This window comes from Schistocerca cancellata, chromosome 2, assembly GCF_023864275.1.
Source record: "Schistocerca cancellata isolate TAMUIC-IGC-003103 chromosome 2, iqSchCanc2.1, whole genome shotgun sequence".
Lineage (NCBI taxonomy): Eukaryota > Metazoa > Arthropoda > Insecta > Orthoptera > Acrididae > Schistocerca > Schistocerca cancellata.
The window spans coordinates 26,283,375-26,307,867 of record NC_064627.1 but is presented as its reverse complement, the minus strand read 5'-3'; the positions used below and the strand labels follow the sequence as shown (position 1 = coordinate 26,307,867).

General features: G+C 41.0%; 1 protein-coding gene across 1 annotated transcript in view; it reads right to left on the bottom strand.

The window, feature by feature from the left end:
- LOC126150369 (Down syndrome cell adhesion molecule-like protein Dscam2) overlaps window positions 1-24,493 on the bottom strand; it is a 174,095-nt gene that overhangs the window by 42,939 nt on the left and 106,663 nt on the right. The window contains exons 10-12 of the mRNA XM_049915873.1: window positions 8,984-9,138; window positions 8,858-8,875; window positions 4,362-4,460 (exon numbers count right to left, since the gene is read on the bottom strand). Coding sequence (XP_049771830.1) covers window positions 4,362-4,460; window positions 8,858-8,875; window positions 8,984-9,138 — 272 coding nt within the window. The remainder of the gene's footprint in view (window positions 1-4,361; window positions 4,461-8,857; window positions 8,876-8,983; window positions 9,139-24,493) is intronic.

Sequence of the window (24,493 nt, the reverse complement as noted above, 5' to 3'; positions counted from 1 at the left end):
GAGATTCAATTGTCAATTCGCTGCAGAACCTCCTGCATTTCAGTACAATTTTCCATTGTTACAACCTCTCGATACACCACAGCATCATCCACAAAAAGCCTCAGTGAACTTCTGATGTCATTCACAAGGTCATTTATGTATATTGTGAATAGCAACGGTCCTACGACATTCCCCTGCAGCATACCTGAAATCACTTTTTACTTCGGAAGACTTCTCTCCATTGAGAATGACATGCTGCGTTCTGTTATCTAGGAACTCTTCAATCCAATCACACAATTGGTCTGATAGTCCATATGCTCTTACTTTGTTCATTAAACAACTGTGGGGAACTGTATCGAATGCCTTGCGGAAGTCAAGAAACACGGCATCTACCTGTGAACCCGTGTCTATAGCCCTCTGAGTCTTGTGGACGAATAGCGCGAGCTGGGTTTCACACGATCATCTTTTTCGAAACCCATGCTGATTCCTACAGAGTAAATTTCTAGTCTCCAGAAAAGTCATTATACTCGAACATAACACGTGTTCCAAAATTCTACAACTGATCGACGTTAGAGATATAGGTCTTTAGTTCTGCACATCTGTTCGACGTCCCTTCTTGAAAACGGGGATGACCTGTGCCCTTTTACAATCCTTTGGAATGCTACGCTCTTCTAGAGACCTACAGTACACCGCTGCAAGAAGGGGGGCAAGTACCTTCCCGTACTCTGTGTAAAATCAAACTGGTATCCCATCAGGTCCAGCGGCCTTTCCTCTTTTGAGCGATTTTAATTGTTTCTCTATCCCTCTGTCCTCTATTTCAATATCTACCATTTTGTCATCTGTGCAACAATCTAGAGAAGGAACTACAGTGCAGTCTTCCTCTGTGAAACAGCTTTGGAAAAAGACATTTAGTATTTCGGCCTTTAGTCTGTCAGCCTCTGTTTCAGTACCATTTTGGTCACAGAGTGTCTGGACATTTTGTTTTGATCCACCTACCGCTTTGACATAAGACCAAAATTTCTTAGGATTTTCTGCCAAGTCAGTACATAGAACTTTACTTTCGAATTCATTGAATGCCTCTTGCATAGCCCTCCTCACACTACATTTCGCTTTGCGTAATTTTTGTTTGTCTGCAAGGCTTTGGCTATGTTTATGTTTGCTGTGAAGTTCCCTTTGCTTCCACAGCAGTTTTCTAACTCGGTTGTTGTACCACAGTGGCTTTTTTCCATCTCTAACGATCTTGCTTGGCACATACTCATCTAACGCATATTGTACGATGGTTTTGAACTTTGTCCACTGATCCTCAACACTATCTGTACATGAGACAAAACTTTTGTGTTGAGCTGTCAGGTACTTTGAAATCTGCTTTTTGTCACTTTTACTAAACAGAAAAATCTTCCTACCTCTTTTAATATTTCTATTTACGGCTGAAATGATCGATGCAGTAACCGCTTTATGATCACTGATTCCCTGTTCTGTGTTAACTGTTTCAAATAGTTCGGGTCTGTTTGTCACCAGAAGGTCTAATATGTTATCGCCACAAATCGGTTCTCTGTTTAACTGCTCAAGGTAGTTTTCAGATAAAGCACTTAAAAAAATTTCACCGGATTCTTTGTCCCTGCCACCCGTTATGAACGTTTGAGTCTCCCAGTCTATATCCGGCAAATTAAAATCTCCACCCAGAACTATAACATGGTGGGGAAACCTACTCGAAATATTTTCCAAATCATCCTTCAGGTACTCAGCCACAACAGCTGCTGGGCCAGTGGGCCTATAGAGACATTCAATTACGATGTCTGAGCCTGCTTTAGCCGTTACCTTCACCCAAATTATTTCACATTTTGGATCTCCGTCAATTTCCTTCAATACTATTGCACTTCTTATCGTTATACACGCCTCCCCCTTCACTGTCCAGCCTGTCTCTGCAGTATACATTCCAATCTGAGTTTAGGATTTCATTACTGTTTACGTCTGGTTTCAGCCAACTTTCTGTCCCTAGTAGTATGTGGGCATTGTGACCGTTTATTAATGAGAGCAGTTCTGGGACCTTTCTACAGACGCTCCAGCAGTTTACTATTAGCACATTATTTCCTGTTGCATTTTGCCTACTCCTACCTTGCCGTGTCTCAGGAGGCATTTTGTCAGGCCTAGGGAAGGAATTCTCTAACCTAAAAAACCCACATGTGCACTCCACACGTACTCCGCTACCCTTGTAGCCGCTTCCTGTGTGTAGTGCATGCCTGACCTATTCAGGGGGACCCTACATTTCTCCACCCGATAGCAGAGGTCGAGAAATTGCACCCCAGATCTTCACAGAATCGTCTGAGCCTCTGGTTTAAGCCTTGTACCTGGCTCCAAACCAGAGGACCGCGATCGGTTCTGGGAACGATACTACAAATAGTTAGCTCAGATTCCACCCTGTGAGCGAGGCTGTCCGCCTTCACCAACTCTGCCACCCGCATGTACGAACTGAGGATGACCTCTGAACCCAGACGGCAGGAGTCACTGGTGCCGACATGGGCAAAAATTTGCAGTCGGGTGCACCCAGTGCTCTCTATCGCCGCCAGCAGGGCCTCCTCCACATCTCGGATGAGACCCCCCCCGGCAAGCAGAGTGAACACTGGCCTTCCTCCTCAACCTTTCCGCTATTTTTCTATTACCCCATCATCTGTGCAGTTATGCACAAATAATGTAGATTGAGCCATTGAAGCTACATCTGCACTGGAATCAGATGCAAGGCTAAAATATTTGCATGTTTTTACTTTATTTATTACTACATCAAACATATATATTGAGACATCTTCTATGTGGTGGCAAAAGGTAGATTCTGAAAACATAAGCTTATTTATTTCAGCAAATATTTGTTTACTGTTTGAGAAATGCTGAAACGAAGTTTGAGAAACAATTATCATACATTGCTTCACTAATTCAGCATAAGTGAATAACATTCAGTTACCTAATATTCTTCTCTGATTTTTTAATCACAATTCTACACAGTGCCCTGCAATTAAAATAACAACTATGGCAGACAAGTCATTTGGCAGTCCAAATTTTCTCTCAAGTATTTCGACAACCATTTGGTCAAGACGACGTGTTGAGCACTTGCCAATAACTGTTTTAGCATTTTAAAAGTAACCAGTTTTTATATTACAGAAAATACTGGTCATGGTCCTTCCTGCACATAAAAATAAAGTTACCTTTGCTTGGTGCACCATTGACTTATGCCTATTGATTTCATTCTTGTTTCATTTATGACATGGAGTGAAGGATCCATACCAAATCCATTGGAAGAAATGAGTGGACAAAATCAGTTGGATTATTTTTTAAATGATACAGACATTGGTAGTAAATATGAATTCACAGTTGTTTTTGGTCACTGTTCAACATACTCAGCACTTGTTTTGCAGAAACCTCTCTCTTAGTTAATTGTTTATTTGAAATGTATCATACTTCTCTCTTTGATATGCCTCTGAAATCAACCATTCAATACAACTTCAATCCCCTATGGTCCAGCATCATAGTCTGCATTTTTCAGTGTTTCCATGAGTGATTGCAGGTGCTGCACATTGACTGTCTTCAAGAAATTGTTGTAAATTTGAAATCAGCCATACATTTCTTGATCACTGAGAATGAAGGAGCAGCTCCTGTATAACATTTTTCCAACTTTGGATTAACATCCTTACAAAGCTCTCAGGAAAGAAGTTATAATTACATAGTATTCAAGGGCATAAGTTCGAATGAAATGTAGAAACAGGAGTAAAATGCCAATTTAAAAAATAATTTCCACACACATCAGTGATATTTCTCTTGGTTTCGTTTCATAAAAGAACTGAAACACTTGTAAGGCCTGGATGTTATTGTAATCCTGTTCTTTAATTCAAACCTGAGTTTTTTTTTTTTTTTTCATTGCAGATACCTCTTATTTTCTCAGCATTCAATGTCAAACGTGCACCTATATCAAGGGAAAGGCTATTGCAAGCTTGACAGGGGTTTTTCTTTCCACAATCTTTCTGTCCCAACTTGTGACAGCAGGGCATGCTTGCTGAATAGTATTGTAATAGATAATGTGACACACAAGAAAGGTAGAAAGTAACTTCCTTGTTGATACACAGTTTGATCCTCTTGAATGGTACCTAGAGAGCCACCAGTCTTAATGTAGCTACCCAATGGATGGACCATCTCTAAGTGTCACAGTACCGCACTCAATGAAAAACTGTAAAGACACAGGAGATTTAACACTTAACACAGATTATTGGTGCACAAACAGGTGAAAATGAACAACACATTTCAGTGAAGAATCTTATAATATTAGTGATCAAAGAATCTTATAATGTTTGTGATTGAGCTTCGACATCATGATGTTACTATATGCACTGTATTACCTTCAAGAACATGGCCAGCATCTGGTGGCAGCTGCCACTGTAGTGCAATGCTTGAGGCAGTTGTTGAAGATATTTCTATCTCGCTTGGTACAAGTGGAACTGAAAATATTATAGTTTTACATTAAATTTCAGTTAGAAACTACACACAGAACATAAATTCATTTAACAAGTATATGGTATATACAACACGTTTAAGACCCGCATTCAAACTGAGTAATAAACATATATACTTTCTCTGGCCCTGCACACAAAAGACATAGTGCACAATGGGCACAAGTATCAAACTGAATGCATCTACCCACATAATGGAACTTATTGTGAGGGTGTTTCGCAGATGGAATAACAAGAGAGAAGAAATGTGATGATATGCCTGCCAGCATTTCAACACTACAATATGCAACACTCTGCCCCCCTCCCATCCTCCAGAAGAACATGGTTTATGGTGTGGACATGAAGTACGCAATATGCAACGTCCACCACAAGGATGTCCTTCAATCAAGGAAACTTCCCCAGTCATTTCCACAGCACAGCTGCTCTCCTAGTTTTTGTGGATTTAAACCACATATTCTTTGCACATTAGGGATATGCCAGTCAGCAGGTAACTTTCTGGCAGAGACTAACAAACTGAAATGCCAATCTCCTACTAATATAAGCCTTATCCTCATACCATAAAATTCAAAACCTTACAAAATAGTTGCTGACATTTTGAGATTGTAACCTACACAGAGAATTATCAGCAACTGTGTGCTCTGTATTTACTACCATAAATATTCTGTAATCATCAGATGTGCTACTTATGTCATGTAATGTTCAATGCATGGTATCTACACAAAATGGCAATAAAATAAAATTTAAACAAGTTCAAGCCAATCGCCTATTTGAAAAATGACAAAGATATAGGGACAGACACTTCAGTAAATAGTTGTAAGTAATGTGACTGAAAATTGTAACATAGAGGGAGTTGAGAAGTGAGATAAAGAGGGAATTAGAAATGTGAATAAATATTTTGAAGCCATTATGGTTCAAGGAAGAGGAGAGAGAAGGCATCAGGGGTAGTTTTAAAATTTTAAGTATCACTTACACAGACTAAATAGTGGAGATGCTGAGCCACAATAGGCACAATAAAAAGATTCAATAAAAGGATTCACACATCATAGCTTTTGGCCATTAAGGCCTTTGTCAGCAATAGACACACATACACACACAAGCACACACGCACACTCACACACACTCATGCAAGCACAACTTGCTGAAACTACACTGCTACACTGCAGTCTCAGAGAGCTGAAACTACACTGCTACACTGTAGTTTCAGCTGAGACTGCAAATGTGTGTGTAAGTTGCGCTTGCATGAGTGTGTGTGTGTGTGTGTGTGTGTGTGTGTGTGTGTGTGTGTCTATTGCTGACAAAGGCCTTAATGGCCGAAAGCTATGATGTGTGAATCTTTTTATTGTGCCTATCGCGGCTCAGCATCTCTGCTGTATGGTGAGTAGTAACTTTCCTTTTCTCGTATTGTTACATTCTATCCTGGATTTTCCATTGTTTGATTTACACAAACTAAAGTCACATAAACAATGTTCTGTTTGTTTACAGTTCAGGTACACAATGAAATATCTGAAACATCCCTGTGGGAACTGAAACAAAATGCCACAGGCCATTTATGAAGTGGAGTATCAGATGGGAATTCATTTTCTGCATTTGAAGGGAAAGAACACTGCCAACAATCCATGCTGAGTTGGTAGTAATGCATGGCAACAATGCACCATCATATTTTTAAAGGCTGGTGTATTGTACTAGACAAAGTGAAAAATCAGTCATGGATAATTTTTCAAAACTTTCCAGAACATTTTCAACATGACAGAAGTTGCCATTCCCTTAATTGCACAACTACTCAAACCAGTTCAAAAATCTCACCAAACAGAAGCAGCAGTTGAAATGTCGTAGTTGTGTCAGGCCAATCAACATGATTTTCATGGCCTCCTAATCATGATGTAAAAATGCTGGGGGTGTCACAGTGATCCTGAAACAAAGGAGGAAAGAAAGCAATGGAAACATGTGTACTCACTACCACAAAGGAAGGCGAAGACCCAACCATAATCAGGCAAGATGATGCTCATCGTTTTTTTGGGACTGCCATGGTGTGCTGCTAACAGATCATACTCATAGGAAGCCTGAACAACGCAGGTGCACTGCAAGAAGCTGCCCATGTGGTTGGTTTTGCTCCAGACAATGCCTCAACTCATTCTGCAAAGGACACAGCCTATAAGCCGCTTCTTCAGGCTATCATATGTTGACTCAACATGTTACACTGCTGATTAGGGCACTAGAAAAACTTTAGCACTTACTGTTGAGTAATTCACATTTATTGTCATCTTTTGACGTTAACTCATCATCAGAACATCTGTCAAAAGATTACAAATGTCATAAGAAACAGAGTAGTAAAAATTTTCTGAATCAAGATTAACAAACTTTTTTTTTAAAACATACTGGACAAACCAGAGATTATACAGAAGAAAAATATATTCCTACACAATATGGTGTCATGTGTGTGCTAACTGCTGCAGAGTACAAATGAGCATGAAGTGCATTACAAGCTGGCAGGTTAAGAAAAATGACTTCCAGGTAGCATGAGTACATAAGTGATGTGGCTAAGAGTAGCTGATTGGAGTATAAAGAAAGAAGTGTGCTAATAAAGTAAAATGTGAAAGCATAAACACTTAATGGTATTATTAATGGCATAGCCTATGCCTATTCAGAATGGTGCAATGACTGTATACACATTTCTATTGCTTTTTTAAGTGCCCATTTATTTTCATACACTCATTAGCTCTTTCATTTTGCACATTATGATTTCATTGTGTGTTACATGTTTTAATCTTTTCTTATTAACTGAATTCTTCCTTTTGTCTTTACCCCTTCTCTTGCATTTACTTTAACAAAATAAATTTAAAAATTAAATGGTGATATTTGGTACACTGCTCTACGATCATATTGTATATATTGTTTTTTATTATGTTTAGTATTATATCAGTTCATGTTGTGCGCAATTTCATATCATTAAAAATAGTATTCTTCCTTTTATCCCATTGTCTACTTCCTGTTTTTCGTTTACCAAATGTCTATATGATGTCCATCCACTTTACTTGTAATATTCTTGTATTTTTACCATTATTACTTATCCAGTATTTTGTTTTTACCGCCTCTTATGATATTTTTAACATTGTTTTGTGCAGTTTTATATTTTGTATATCTTAACAAGTGAGGTGGCACAATGGATAGCACACTGGACTTGCATTTGGGAGGAAAATAGTTCAAACCTGATATAGGTTTTCTGTGATTCCCCTAAATTTCTTCAGACAGATGCCAGGATGGTTTGTCTGAAAGGGCACAGCCAATTTCCTTACCCGTCCTTGCCTGACCCAAGCTTGTACTCCATCTCTAATGACCTTGTTGTCAATGGGATGTACAACACTAATCTCTTCCTCCTCCATTTTGTATATGTTTTAGTATTTGTTATTTTACACCTTATTTTAATAATTAACAACTTGTTTTTCCATACCTCCATTAGCAACTCTTAGTGCCACTTCAGTCATGTACTCACACTATCTGGAGGTCATTTCTGTTAACTTCATAGCTTGTGATATACTTCACACTCAGTTGTACTTTGGAGCAGTTAGCTCATACATGGCACTGTACTGTGTATGATGAAACCAACCATTCTTCTTTGGTATGTTCATAGGTTTTCCCAGTATGTTTTAAAGTAATTGTTAATGGTGACTCTGTAATCTTTTGACAGGTCTCCTGTTGATGAATTAATCTCTAAATATATCAATAAATGTGAATTACCAAACACCAGGTGATAAAATTGTTTGAGCAATGTAACCAGCAATGATGCAAGTTTTAAACAATTTTGTTTGACAATAGTTGCAATCATCCTACACAACTTCATGTAGCACATTTTCTTTTTCTTTTCTTTTTTTTTCTCGAGGAAAAAATGTTGATTCCCCCATCCAGTTCACCTGTCATGGTGCCTAGTGACTTCAACATATGAAGACATTGTTTGGCACAAATTTCCAGAATGGCAACAAGGATAGTTTAAGACAGAATGTTTCCTGAACAGCCAAAATACAGATTTCTACAATCAAGGTCTCTACGAAGTCATCTGTCATTGGAAAAAATGTGTTTTATTGAAGTGTGAATATGTAAGGAAGAGTAACATCTCCAACCTTCATAGTCATAGCTTGATTTTTCAAGGTAACATTTAAAACTTTATGACTACCCCTTTTGATGGAGATTAATTGGAAAGGCTGGAGGGTGGAGCATGTAATGTGAATAAGGCTAAGGAACTGGGGTACAGCAGCTCATATTATTCGGAGACCGATAACTGTTGAATGTTATTTTCTATTGCAGAATTGTAAAGTAGTGACACTGGAATGACTACCTTACAGCTTTACATTTATATTTAAAAATGTAAGTAACATTACTGACATACTTACTTCCTTTATTTTGACTCTCTAATGGGGCATGCGATTAAAGAAACAAGATGAATTAATATAAAACATAATGATAATAACATTAAAAGTATTTATTTACATTTAAATCATCAGTAAATATACATGTACCATGTATTGTAACAAAATAGGCAATTTGGTCTCTCCCAAATATGTTTTCTGCTAAACAGGAGTAATTCCCAGCATCAGTTCTTTCAAGGGGACTGATGACAAGCAGCTTTCCCTGGATTATCTGGAGACGGCTGTCTTCTTGTATAGCATTCCCACTGAGAAAAGAAAGACAGGGTGAAATAAGAAATGTAGCTGGAATATAGTCTAAAGGAGGTAAAATTAACTGAACTTGTCATGTATGAGGTGTGTTTATTGAAGACGTTTCCAAAAGTGACATTAAATGTAACTCAGCAGTTAATAAAATTAACCCTTATGTGTCTAAGCAGAAGGCTAATAGGTTCATGTCAGTCATGGCATTATAAAACACATCGAAGAGATTGGCGATAGTTCTTTTCTATGTTATTTAGATTGTGCCTTACGTGGAAATTTCACATAAGGCAATTGCCCTAGTCGTATAGACTTTATTAAATATACAAATTCCTTCATAACAAAAAATTATTTCATTATTATTATTATTATTAATAATAATAGTATTATAGAAATATACAGTATTTTAAAAAAGACTTCAGCACTATAATTAACAGAAGCAAGACTTCTGTGAGACCAGAGATAAATTCTGGACTGGTTTCAAAAATGTGCATTTTTATCACAGTCTTATTTGCCTCATTTAAAAGTAAGCATGTTGCTGATAAGTGACTGAAATCATAAGCAATTTAAAATAGCGATTTGGTGTGAATTCATATTATAAACAGTAATACTGGCTCATACTGTTGCAGAACTTCCAAAAGAGGTGGGTTTGCTTGAAATTAGTCAGAAAATGTAAGCTGGTTCTGCACTGAGAATCATTTCAAGCACCATGTTCTTGAGTCAAGAAAACAAATCACTGTCTGCACTTACAGGGTACCAGATGGCAGTTTATCAATATCCCAAGAGAAATTGGAACAAGTTATAAATTCCTGCACAACATGGGGGGATTTTAATATAAACTTTGCCAATGAGTCACATGGATCAACCAACATGAACAACCTACTGGCTATGACTAACATAGCCCACGCGGTTAGCCATGCGGTCTAACGCAGGGCGGGAAGACATGCCGGTCCCAGGCACAAATCTGCCGAGTGGCTTAGTGTTGAGGTGTGGTGTGCTGGCCAGTCTGTGGATGGTATTTAAGGTGGTTTTCCATCTGCCTTGGCAAATGCAGGCTGGTTCCCCTTATTCCACCTCAGTTACACTATGTCAGCGATTGCTGCGCAAACACTTTCTCCACCTATGCATACACCGTAATTACTCTACCATGCAAACATTGGGGTTACACTCATCTGCTGCGAGACATTCCTGAGGGGGTCCACTAGGGGCCAAACTGCACAATATCACTGGGTTCAGTGGGTGGTGGTGGTGGTGGTGGAGTAAGTGGACTGCTGTAGGCTGTTGTAGGGTTGTGAACCACTGAGGGCTATGGCGGGGATGAAGCCTTTCCATCATTTATAGGTCCCCAGTTCCATACAATACAATACAATGACTAACATAGTAAAGTTGCCTACATGAATAACACCCACCTCCTGCACCTCAGTAGATGCCAGATTAATAAACGCTAATTCTACTCCTGCACTCAGTTTCCAAAACTTACTCAATGGGCTTTCTGACTACTTAAGCTTAAAGAAATGGGTGTGAACAAACACTTATTACTAACAGTCATGTCAAGATATCAACAACCGAATGTTAATTGAGCACCTGCTAAAGCACAAGACCTGGGAAAATGTCTACCTCTAGGAAAACACTGAAAAGAAACCAAAAATATTAGTTGATAATTTGTCTCAAAGTTTTAACATAGCCTTTTCCCTCAGAAAATCTACAGAAAACCCACTGAGAAGCAATGGATACAAAGGATGGATCACCAAGGGAATAATTGCCTCCCTTGTAACCAAGAAAACATTTTATACAGAAAGTAAGACAAACAGTGATACAAACTTATGAAGATACTTATGAAACTATGAAAAAATCCTCAAGAAGATCATTACTAATGCAAAACAGATCTCTAACAACTAGTTTATTGTGAACTCAGGCAACATGAGTAAAGCACATTGGAAAGTTGTCATTGGTACCATAGGAACCTAAACAGAATGTGTGGTGTCACCGCCAGACACCACACTTGCTAGGTGGTAGCCTTTAAATCGGCCACGGTCCGTTAGTATACGTCGGACCCACGTGTCGCCACTATCAGTGATTGCAGACCGAGCGCCGCCACACGGCCGGTCTAGAGAGACTTCCTAGCACTCGCCCCAGTTGTACAACTGACTTTGCTAGCGATGGTTCACTGACAAAATACGCTCTCATTTGCCGAGACAATAGTTAGCATAGCCTTCAGCTACGACCTAGCAAGGCGCCATTACCAGTTACTATTGATATTATGAATCATGTACAGTCAAGAGCGACACTCATCATTAATGGATTAAAGTTAAGTATACCACCAGCTACGTCCGTTTTTCTAAATTCTAATTTCCTTGACCTGTTCCAGACCTCACACCAGCCTGCGTGAGCTAAAACGCGTGCCTTTCGGCTTCCTCTAGTAACCCGGTGTTGGCTCTCCTGCCACCCCACAACATTGGTGACGAGGCAACACTGCGTTCTTAATGATATTACCCTCATTTACTTGTGTAATGGCTTCGCCACCGTCTCCAGATGTACTGTCCGAATTTTATCGCTTACAGAATCAGCAGACACAGGCCTTACTGCATGCCCTTGGACAGCTCGTCCGGGGTCAACGTGCAATGCAAAACGATGCAGTAGCCGCCGCTCCACCACTGATGCAGCCACAAAACACAGTTGCACCAACTTTTCGTCCTTTTGATGCTGCACTGGAAAGCTGGACGGAGTGGTCACGCCAATTTGGATTCCATATCGCCGCCTACAGAATTCAAGGTAACGAGCAGCAGACTTTTTTGTTGTCCTCCGTAGGGATGCACACGTACCATGTGACAGTCAAATTATTTCCCCGACGTGATGTAGTAACTCTGTCCTACGATGAAATTTTGTCTGCATTAGATGCATATTTCAAAGAATCAGTCAATGTAGTTGCCAAACGGTATACCTTCTTTCATACAAAACGTACGGCAGGTCAGACTAATGGGGAGTGGGTTGCAACCTTGCAAGGCCTTACTAGGATTGTGCTTTTAAGTGTCAATGTGGACTCCCTTATTCAGATACTATGGTGCGTGATGCAATTGCACAGAACATTTCTGAAGTTCGTATAAGGGAACAGATTTTGAAACTAGTCAATCCCTCCCTTCAACAAGTGATGGACATATTGGATCGGCATGACACACTTGACTTTGCTCAGGAATCATTTGCAACTGACCCGTGTGTCAGGTTAACCGGCCCGCTGGACAAGCTGCACGGAACAGTAAACAGTCCTCACGCCCGGACGCGCTGCTGCCGCCAGGCTCTCAGCCACGTGTACCGCGCCGGCAAGCAAATGCAGTGCTAAAATCATGCCCGCGGTGTGCTACTAGACATTCGTGTGAGAATTGCCCGTCACGCCAAGCTATTTGTTTTTACTGTAAGAAAAAAGGACATGTTCAAAGTGTTTGCCAGAAAAAGCTCAGAACGGAAGCTCAAAACCATTCCAGGCCCTTTGCTTCACGCCGGAATTGTAATCGAACCAAGGATACTCGGGCTCGCGAAACCTCCCCCAGAGAAATTCATATCGTTCATTCCACTCCGCCCAGTGCCACTCTCTCTAACAGTGACCGTGTTCATCCCACAAATAGTGTGCTTCGACTTCTCCGGAACTCAAGTCAAGTTGCAAGTGATTTTGTACCATTGTCAGTTCACGCTGCACGAGACAGTCGCTCTTGTCGTCAGCAGGACAATAAACTTTTTGTGGACTTGGACATTAACGGCAAAGTGATACCATTCCAGCTCGATACTGGGGCTGCAGTTTCACTGATCAATCAAGACACTTACAAACTGCTGGGCACACCTCTGTTGCGTGCCGCAACTGTTAAGTTAACTACCTATTCAGGTCCCAAGATCCCTGTGTTAGGACAGTGCAGCCTTCTTGCAACATACAAGGGACAAACAAAACTTGTGTCATTTTACATCCTTCATTCTTCTTATGGAGTGAACTTGTTTGGTTTCGATTTATTTCAGTTGTTTAACTTGTCTATAGTAAATCAGGTCCTATCAGTGAACCAGACTGTGCCTTCCAACAGTGTTTCTCGTCTATGTGAAGAATTTGCAGACATTTTTGCACTGGGCCTCAGTTGCGCTAACAACTATAAAGCACATTTGGAACTGAAAGTAAATGCGCAACCGAAATTTTTCACAGCGTGCAATCTTCCCCACGCATTGTGTGATGAGGTTACAAAAACATTACACGATTTGGAATCACAAGGTGTAATTGAACGTGTGCAGGCTTCTCTCTGGGCATCACCCTTAGTAATTTTGCCAAAACCTTCTGGAAAATTGAGACTTTGTGTGGACTTCAAGGCAACAGAGAATCCACAACTGGTGACTCCAACTTTTCCTTTACACCGCCCGGAAGATCTTTTTGACAAACTGTGCCCGGGTAAATATTTTTCTAAGTTGGACCTAGCAGATGCGTACTTGCAAATACCAGTGGACAAAGAATCCCAGCTCGTTTTGATGATTAACATGCATCTTGGTTTGTATCGATTCAAATGACTGCCATTCGGGTGTGCATCTGCCCCTGCATTGTTTCAGCAATATATACAAACTGTTTGTGCGTCGGTCCCTACTGCAGCAAACTATCTGGACAATATTGTGAGCTCCAGAAAGACGGAAGAAGAACATTTAGCCAATCTCAGAACATTATTTCAGGTCTTGCAACAAAATGGTCTTCGCTTGCAGAACGACAAATGTGTGTTTTTTGCTCGTGACTTACCCTACCTGGGACATGTACTCAATGCCCAAGGCATACATCCCAGTCCCAAGCACCTCCATGCCATACCTTCGCTGCAGAATTTGAAGCAGCTACAGAGTGTGCTGGGAAAAATTACCTATTATCATCGCTATGTTCCACAAGCCTCTTCCATTTCAGCTCCACTTCATCGCTTACGCCGTAAAGGTGTTCTATTCGTCTGGACTACGGAATGTGAACGCGCCTTTCACCAGTTGTAATCAGCGTTGCTTTCCAATACTTGCCTTACGCCATTCAATCCCTGGAAGCCCCTTTTGTTGATGGTGGATGCGTCAGATTTCAGGATCGGTGCTGTGCTTGCGCACAAAGATGGATCGCACGATCGCCCTATTGCCTTTGCGTCCAAATTGCTCTCGAAATAATTCACAGATCGAGAAAGAAGTATTGGCTCTCGTATTTGGTGTTACAAAGTTTCATGATTTCTTATATGGTCATCACTTTACCATCCTCACAGACCACAAACCTTTGACATCGCTTTTTCATCCAATCAAGCCTGTACCTCCACATACAGCACAGAAATTCATTCGCTGGTCTATTTTCCTCTCGCAGTACCGCTACGATATCTTGTATCGGTCCACTGCTAAGCACCAAAACGCTGATGGGTTGTCCTGTTTGCCTGTTGCTGAGGATAGAGCATTCGATTCCTCCGAACTTGCTTGCATGTTCATTGATTCGGAAACCGATGACGTGGTCGAATCGTTTCCGTTGATTTTCGTCGTGTAGCTACAGCCACAGCTGCCGACCCTGTCCTTGCTACCATTCTGCATTTTGTTGCTACACAATGGCCCTTGTCAAAATCGCGGATTGGGGATCCGTTGGTTCGCCGATTTTTTGCTCGCCAGGAGAGACTTTTTGTACAACGTGGTGTTTTGCTGTTACGTTCTGATAATGATCAGTCCAGGGTCGTGGTCCCACATTCATTACAGTCCTCTGTCTTACAGCTTCTCCACCAAGGACATTGGGGTATAGTGAGAACGAAACAACTTGCTTGTCAGCACTGTACTTGGTTCGGAATCGATGCCGCGATTACGAATATGTGCTCTTCTTGCATGGTGTGTGCCAAACAACAATCAGCACCACTGCGGAAATTCTTTGCATGGCCAAAAGCCACTTCCCCTTGGCAACGCTTACACATTGATTTTGCTGGTCCACTCTGGAATGCTCAATGGTTGGTTGTGGTAGATTCATTCAGTAATTTTCCTTTTGTTGTCCGGATGTCTTCCACGATGTCATCTGCCACCATCCAAGCTATCTTTTGCATCGAAGGTCTTCCACAGACTATCGTTTCCGACAATGGCCCACAATTCTTGCCTGCAGAATTTCAGTCATTCTGCAAGGCCAATGGTATTCAACATCTGACGTCCATGCCGTTTTTGCCACAGGCAATCGGTCCGCTGAACGATTGGTCAGGACTTTCAAGTCACAGATGTTGAAGTTGGAAGAGTCGCATTCTCGGGAGGATGCGTTATTGCTCTTTTTGTCCTCGTATCGCTCTCAGCCCCGAGATGGTAGCTCGCCAGCTGAGTTGCTCCACGGTCGCCCTCATCGAACCTTGATGTCTTTGCTACATCCGCCGCATCAGGTTCCTGTGCAGTGGCAGACACCTGCTTTTGCCCCAGGCAATGTTGTCTACTACCGCCACTATCAAGGTTCACGTCGTTGGCTCGAAGAGCGCATTCTTCGCTGCCTCGACCGCACTATGTATCTGGTTTTGGAGGCCTCTGGTGAGGTGCATCGGTATCTCAATCAGCTGCGCCTCTGTTGTTGCACGGGATCTGCCACTCCCCGTCTGCTTTCAGCGACGGTGCCATCTGGTCAGCGCCCTGGGGACCCATCTACTGGCTCGCCTCAGCCCCATGTGTTACCGACGCTGCCTTCCATTTTGCCCCATGGCAATGCGCAGCCGCCTGTTCTCCTGCTGGCGACGCCCGCAGTGGACGCGTCGCTGCAACCGCCGGGCGCCTCCCTGGGTCACGCACCGCCGTTCACTTCCCGTGACCAGTTATCCTCCAACATGGAACTCTTGCCCGCTCCGGACCATATGTCATCTTCACCGTCGAGTACCCCGGCCCGATGGAGGTCGTCCCTTCGGCCCCTCCTGTCTCTCTGCGGGCGCATACACCGCATGTTGGCATGCACCCTGGAGCAGGTTTTCAGGCGTTTCCTAGCTCCCTGCGGTCCAAATGGCAGGGTGCGGGTGGCACAGCCTCGCCTGTTGTTAGGCTCCCCACCTCATCGCATATGTCAACATGGGGTCCTCCCCACGACGGGCAGAAGCCTTATGCCACAACCGTGCGCCGATTTGCGGGGCAGGAATGTGGTGTCACTGCCAGACACCACACTTGCTAGGTGGTAGCCTTTAAATCGGCCGCGGTCCGTTAGTATACATCGGACCCACATGTCGCCACTATCAGTGATTGCAGACTGAGCGCCACCACACGGCAGGTCTAGAGAGACTTCCTAGCACTCGCCCCAGTTGTACAACCGACTTTGCTAGCGATGGTTCCCTGACAAAATACGCTCTCATTTGCCGAGACAATAGTTAGCATAGCCTTCAGCTACGACCTAGCAAGGCGCCATTACCAGTTACTATTGATATTATGAATCATGTACAGTCAAGAGCGACGCTCATCATTAATGGATTAAAGTTAAGTATTCCACCAGCTACGTCCGTTTTTCTAAATTCTAATTTCCTCGACCTGTTCCAGACCTCACGCCAGCCTGCGTGAGCTAAAACGCGTGCCTTTTGGCTTCCTCTAGTAACCCGGTGTTGGCTCTCCTGCCAACCCACAACAGAATGTGCCTCAGCTGAATACCTCCAGCCAAATGAAACAGGTTATTGAACATTTCAACTTCCATTTTTCAAAGGTTAGCGATAATCTAGTGTCAGGAATCTCTATGCCAGCAGTATCCCAGAATCAGACAGGTCAAATTTCCTGATCCCAGTAACCAAGGAAGAGGTATCAAACATTGTAAGAGCCACATAATCAAAATTTCCACATGTCACACCACTATGTAATGTGATCAATACAGGATGTTTCACAGAAGTATTAAAGGTCTCGAATGTGATTCCAATCTTCAATAGGGGACTGTTATGATGTAAACAATTATGATCTTACTGCCATACTTCCAGCTATATTGAAGATATTTGAGAAAGTCGTATACAATAGAATCATAGCATTTCTAGAAAAATGAAATCATTGACCAAACACCATCTTGAATTTAGTGAAACTAGGACTGGTATTAATTTCACTGACCAAATTCTTAAAACCATTGATCAATATGAATTCTTTCTTGACTTTTCACTGACATTAGTAAAGCTTTTGATCTCTTTAATCACTCACTGTCCCTTAAGAAGCTAGAATCATATGGCATCAGAGGTACAGCAAATAATTGGTTTAAATCCTGTCTCACCATATGAAGCAAATGGTAGAACTCACAAGCCCTGAATCTATAAAAATTTATTCTGAAAATGCCCTGACAAGCTGTGGAGTCCCACAAGCCTCAGTACTTAGCCCTCTTCTCTTCGTCCTCCTTTTCAATGACCTTCCTATAAATCTCCCTAACATGTCCCTTGTGTTGTTTGCAGATGACAAAAACTTGCTCTTCCATTCAGACTCAGTTCTGAAATTGGAACTCAAAATTAATGACACAACTGAAAGACTCCTCTCATGGTTCCACTACAGTAAATTATTTTTAAACACAAACAAGACAGCTCATATGCTCTTCTACCCTTCCCAAAACCATCCTGCCCACATGGAACCCTTGCAGATTTATGGCAAAGAAACTGAACTAGTAACAAAAACAAAGTTTTTGGGAGTTTGGATTGACAGTTCACACCAGTGGGACCCCTAAATGGAAAAACTGTTAAATACGTTTGGTAGTCTCTGCTATGCTTTCAGAATCCTTGGGCAATCATGTGATATAAACACACTAAAAACTAATGAGTCTGTTTGCATTGCCATCCTCTGCAGTACAGAAATTATTGCTTTGTAAATAATAAATGCCTTCTCTTGCTGCATTGTAAACTACAGTGCAGCAAGAGAAAGCATTTTTATTTGCATAACAACACTAAAAACTGTTTATCATGGGCTTGTGCAATCAATAATAGCATATTGTATCCCTTTCTCCTTTTTTTTGTTTTGGTGGGGAAGGGGAGATTCTCGCACAATACTTTTCAACAACAAAAAAGAATAATAAAATGATGAAGAGAGTACCAATATAAGCTGCCAACAAACCCATCTTCAGAGAGCTTAACATATTGCCAGTCCCTTTTATTTATATTCTAGAGACAGTATCGAACAATGGAATCTCTAAGCAGGAATATCAACAACATAGGAAAAGACAGATTGCTACATACCATAAAGAAGACACGTTAAGTTACAGACAGGCTCAACTGCCAAAAGCTTTATGTAAGTGCCTTTTAATTGTTTCTGTCTGCAACTTAACGAATCTTCTTTATGGTAAGTAGCAATCTGTAAAAACACCCTTGATCTCTTTACAACTAATGGAGAAATCCACAGCCATGACAAGAACAAAAACAAACATTCTTATGGTGACACAAAAATTAAGCAGTCATCACAATGGGGTGGCATAAATGGGCAGCCTACTTTTCAACAAACTACCCCTACCAATCAGAAACAAAAGCAATACCTTTAGGAAGAAAGTTAAAGATTTTCTAATGAAACATACTTTTTATTCTGTTGATGAGTACCAGAAGGCAAATTTGCTTTGACTTCTTGACCTCATCCTCTCCCTCATAGTGCGCAACAGTGCTTGTCATTACTTATTATGCTTATCTCCCACTTATGGCAGAATTTCTTTGTCACTGTTTTGTAAAGCTGCGTAGAAATAATATTCTTACATTCATCTGTAACAGGATCTGTTAAAATATCACCATGTATCCTCTATTTTAGGTACATTAAAAAAACACAGAGTCTTTTTTCATACATACTATTTTAGCCACTACTGTATTTTGCCCCCCATGAACCATGGACCTTGCCGCTCGTGGGGAGGCTTGCGTGCCTCAGCGATACAGATGGCCGTACCGTAGGTGCAACCACAACGGAGGGGTATCTGTTGAGAGGCCAGACAAACATGTGGTTCCTGAAGAGGGGCAGCAGCCTTTTCAGTAGTTGCAGGGGCAACAGTCTGGATGATTGACTGATCTGGCCTTGTAACATTAACCAAAACGGCCTTGCTGTGCTGGTACTGCGAACGGCTGAAAGCAAGGGGAAACTACAGCCGTAATTTTTCCCGAGGACATGCAGCTCTACTGTATGATTAAATGATGATGGCGTCCTCTTGGGTAAAATATTCCGGAGGTAAAATAGTCCCCCATTCGGATCTCCGGGCGGGGACTACTCAGGAGGACGTCGTTGTCAGGAGAAAGAAAACTGGCGTTTTACGGATCGGAGCGTGGAATGTCAGATCCCTTAATCGGGCAGGTAGGTTAGAAAATTTAAAAAGGGAAATGGATAGGTTAAAGTTAGATATAGTGGGAATTAGTGAAGTTCGGTGGCAGGAGGAACAAGACTTTTGGTCAGGTGATTACAGGGTTATAAATACAAAATCAAATAGGGGTAATGCAGGAGTAGGTTTAATAATGAATAAAAAAATAGGAGTGCGGGTTAGCTACTACAAACAGCATAGTGAACGCATTATTGTGGCCAAGATAGACACAAAGCCCATGCCTACTACAGTAGTACAAGTTTATATGCCAACTACCTCTGCAGATGATGAAGAAATAGATGAAATGTATGACGAGATAAAAGAAATTATTCAGGTAGTGAAAGGAGACGAAAATTTAATAGTCATGGGTGACTGGAATTCGTCAGTAGGAAAAGGGAGAGAAGGAAACATAGTAGGTGAATATGGATTGGGGGGAAGGAATGAAAGAGGAAGCCGCCTTGTAGAATTTTGCACAGAGCATAACTTAATCATAGCCAACACTTGGTTCAAGAATCATAAAAGAAGGTTGTATACCTGGAAGAATCCTGGAGATACTAGTAGGTATCAGATAGATTATATAATGGTAAGACAGAGATTTAGGAACCAGGTTTTAAATTGTAAGACATTTCCTGGGGCAGATGTGGATTCTGACCACAATCTATTGGTTATGAACTGCAGATTGAAACTGAAGAAACTGCAAAAAGGTGGGAATTTAAGGAGATGGGACCTGGATAAACTGAAAGAACCAGAGGTTGTAGAGAGTTTCAGGGAGAGCATAAGGGAACAATTGACAGGAATGGGGGAAAGAAATACAGTAGAAGAAGAATGGGTAGCTCTGAGGGATGAAGTAGTGAAGGCAGCAGAGGATCAAGTAGGTAAAAAGACGAGGGCTAATAGAAATCCTTGGGTAACAGAAGAAATATTGAATTTAATTGATGAAAGGAGAAAATACAAAAATGCAGTAAATGAAGCAGGCAAAAAGGAATACAGACGTCTCAAAAATGATATCGACAGGAAGTGCAAAATGGCTAAGCAGGGATGGCTAGAGGACAAATGTAAGGATGTAGAGGCTTATCTCACTAGGGGTAAGATAGATACTGCCTACAGGAAAATTAAAGAGACCTTTGGAGAGAAGAGAACCACTTGTATGAATATCAAGAGCTCAGATGGCAACCCAGTTCTAAGCAAAGAAGGGAAGGCAGAAAGGTGGAAAGAGTATATAGAGGGTTTATACAAGGGCGATGTACTGGAGGACAATATTATGGAAATGGAAGAGGATGTAGATGAAGACGAAATGGGAGATAAGATACTGCGTGAAGAGTTTGACAGAGCACTGAAAGACCTGAGTCGAAACAAGGCCCCGGGAGTAGACAACATTCCATTTGAACTACTGATGGCCTCGGGAGAGCCAGTCATGACAAAACTCTACCATCTGGTGAGCACGATGTATGAGACAGGCGAAATACCCTCAGACTTCAAGAAGAATATAATAATTCCAATCCCAAAGAAAGCAGGTGTTGACAGATGTGAAAATTACCGAACTATCAGTTTAATAAGTCACAGCTGCAAAATACTAACGCGAATTCTTTACAGACGAATGGAGAAACTGGTAGAAGCCGACCTCGGGGAAGATCAGTTTGGATTCCGTAGAAATGTTGGAACACGTGAGGCAATACTGACCTTACGACTTATCTTAGAAGAAAGAATAAGAAAAGGCAAACCTACGTTTCTAGCATTTGTAGACTTAGAGAAAGCTTTTGACAATGTTAACTGGAATACTCTCTTTCAAATTCTGAAGGTGGCAGGGGTCAAATACAGGGAGCGAAAGGCTATTTACAGTTTGTACATAAACCAGATGGCAGTTATAAGAGTCGAGGGGCATGAAAGGGAAGCAGTGGTTGGGAAAGGAGTAAGACAGGGCTGTAGCCTCTCACTGATGTTATTCAATCTGTATATTGAGCAAGCAGTAAAGGAAACAAAAGAAAAATTCGGAGTAGGTATTAAAATTCATGGAGAAGAAGTAAAAACTTTGAGGTTCGCCGATGACATTGTAATTCTGTCAGAGACAGCAAAGGACTTGGAAGAGCAGTTGAACGGAATGGACAGTGTCTTGAAGGGAGGATATAAGATGAACATCAAAAAAAGCAAAACGAGGATAATGGAATGTAGTCAAATTAAGTCGGGTGATGCTGAGGGAATTAGATTAGGAAATGAGACACTTAAAGTAGTTTTGCTATTTAGGGAGTAAAATAACCGATGATGGTCGAAGTAGAGAGGATATAAAATGTAGACTGGCAATGGCAAGGAAAGCGTTTCTCAAGAAGAGGAATTTGTTAACATCGAGTATAGATTTAAGTGTCAGGAAGTCGTTTCTGAAAGTATTTGTATGGAGTGTAGCCATGTATGGAAGTGAAACATGGACGATAACTAGTTTGGACAAGAAGAGAATAGAAGCTTTCGAAATGTGGTGCTACAGAAGAATGCTGAAGATAAGGTGGGTAGATCACGTAACTAATGAGGAGGTATTGAATAGGATTGGGGAGAAGAGAAGTTTGTGGCACAACTTGACTAGAAGAAGGGATCGGTTGGTAGGACATGTTTTGAGGCATCAAGGGATCACAAATTTAGCATTGGAGGGCAGTGTGGAGGGTAAAAATCGTAGAGGGAGACCAAGAGATGAATACACTAAGCAGATTCAGAAGGATGTAGGTTGCAGTAGATACTGGGAGATGAAGAAGCTTGCACAGGATAGAGTAGCATGGAGAGCTGCATCAAACCAGTCTCAGGACTGAAGACCACAACAACAACTACACTGTATTTTGCACAATATGTGTGCTGAATGTTCATGTATATTTTAATCTGTTTAACTGTTAAAAATAAATTTTAAGTTATTGCTGTCATTGCTGAATATCTGCTATTGTTTGCAAATATAGTAGCAATGCAATTACCATCAGCCCCATATCTTTGTGGTTACACAGTGTATGATTTCTGGGCTTCAAATATACAAACAAACAATATAGAACCACATGAAAGGTTAACTTATGAGGTGTAATTCACCACTGATTGAAGTTAAATAAGATAATATGGTACAGCTGTGACTGTAAAAAGAAGTCCATTGTGGATTACAATGTCTTTGATGGGGAACTGAAGTGGCATGTTACCAATATACAGAGTATATTGTCTTCCTATCCTACCTGGTGGGATCCCGAACATTTGAGCAGTACTCAACCATGGGTCACAATAGCATTCCACTGGCCTTATTGATGAGTCTCATTGCCATGATGGAAACAAGGAGGAACAAAGAGGAAGGAGAAAAACTGGAAAGTAAGAGATGAAGAAATCAGAGGAAAGTATCAAGATACCTGATGGTAAACCCATAAAAGAGGAGAAGGACTGGGACAAATTTAAGACAACACTTGTGAAAATCTAGTATTATTTTGTGGAAGAATATACAAAATTAAAAGATGGAAGCAAATAAAAATATCCTGGTGCAATGAGAGAATTAAAAGAGCAGTACAAGAAAAGAACAGAGCAGGATATGGTTTCAGCAAAGGACATTAGGTGCAAGAGATGGATTGTTATACCAAGAAGAAGCAAACCAACAAGATAGTAGCAGAAATAATGAGGGAATGAATGGACAAATGGATGAAAATGAAGGAGGAAGACAGATGAGCAGTAGGAAAGCAATGATTGGGATGGTGAAGGGAAAGATGAAAGGTGTTAACTGAAAACTCCACTATTCTGGATGTAAATGGAAAAATGAGAAGAAAAATTGAAAATAAGGTGGAAAGCAAACTTTGAAGCCTTTTTAATCCAGAGTAGGCAGCTGATGAGGAGAGGCCCAACAAAGAAATGGATAGCAACCAAGTAAAAGAAACTGGGAAGGATCTGATCTATGCAAGGCTACAATCAGCAGAGTACAATATGAAAGAAGGAGAGGTATTAGATGTGGATGAAGTGTTTGCAGGAATGGTAAGTGCACCTAGGATGACATCTACATCTACACACATACTCTGCAAGCCCCATGCACTGAATAGCAGTGTGTGCATAGTACGACTGCTACCCATTCTCTTTTCTGTTCCACTCAATGTAGCAAGGGAAAAATGAATGTTTATATGCCTCTATATGAGCCCTGATTGTTCTTATCTTGTCTCTGTGGTCCTTATGTGAGATCTACATCAGTGGAAATAGAATTGTTCAGCAATCAGTTGTAAATGCAGGTTCTCTAAACTTTCTCAATAATGTTTCACAAAAAGAATGTTGTCTTACCTCCAGGCAAAAAACATTCATACGGAATTTCCAACAGTTGTGTGCTGAACAAAGCTACCAGTAACAAATCTAGCAGTATGCCTCTGAATTAATTCATTGTCTTCCTATCCTACCTGGTGGGATCCCGAACATTTGATCAGTACTCAACCATGGATCACAATAGCATTCCGTAAGTGGTGGCCTTCATAGATGAGTTACACTTTCCAATAGTTCCCTCAGTAAACCAATGTCAACCAATCTCTGTCCCTACAACTAACTTCCACTGTCAGATAATGATGCCTGGATTGTAGGGCTAGTTAAGGATGGAAAGAAAATCTCTTTTGATTTGGATGCAGGGGCACATGCCACATATCAGGATTGGTGCAAATATTCCCGTAAAGACAAGTTGTGCAGAGTCAATTCATTATGATTGAACACCTGCATATTTGGTTAACATTGCTGTCAAAGTTGTGAAAGAAAACTGTTCACTGCCTCTGTAATTGTAAAGTCTTTGACTAGCTCCACTTTACTGGGAAGAAACTGGCGCAGACCCATTCCACGTAACTGTGAAAATACTGCAAAAATACATCAGGCAAAACAATTAGAAGTTTGCTACCCATAAACAGATTCACTGGGATAACTTGTGTGGGTATATAATGAGATTTTTACCAAAAAATTATTTAGTTTATTTATTTGACCTGAACTGATAATGATCATCAGGTCCTTTCTTACACCAGACCACAGTTTCACACATACAGTATCTTAGAAACTTTAAAAAGATCCATTTGGACCCTACTGATAAGAAATGGAGCACATCCTAATAATCTTCACACCAAGTCATTTTCCCTAGATCACCAAACCGCTGTAGAAAA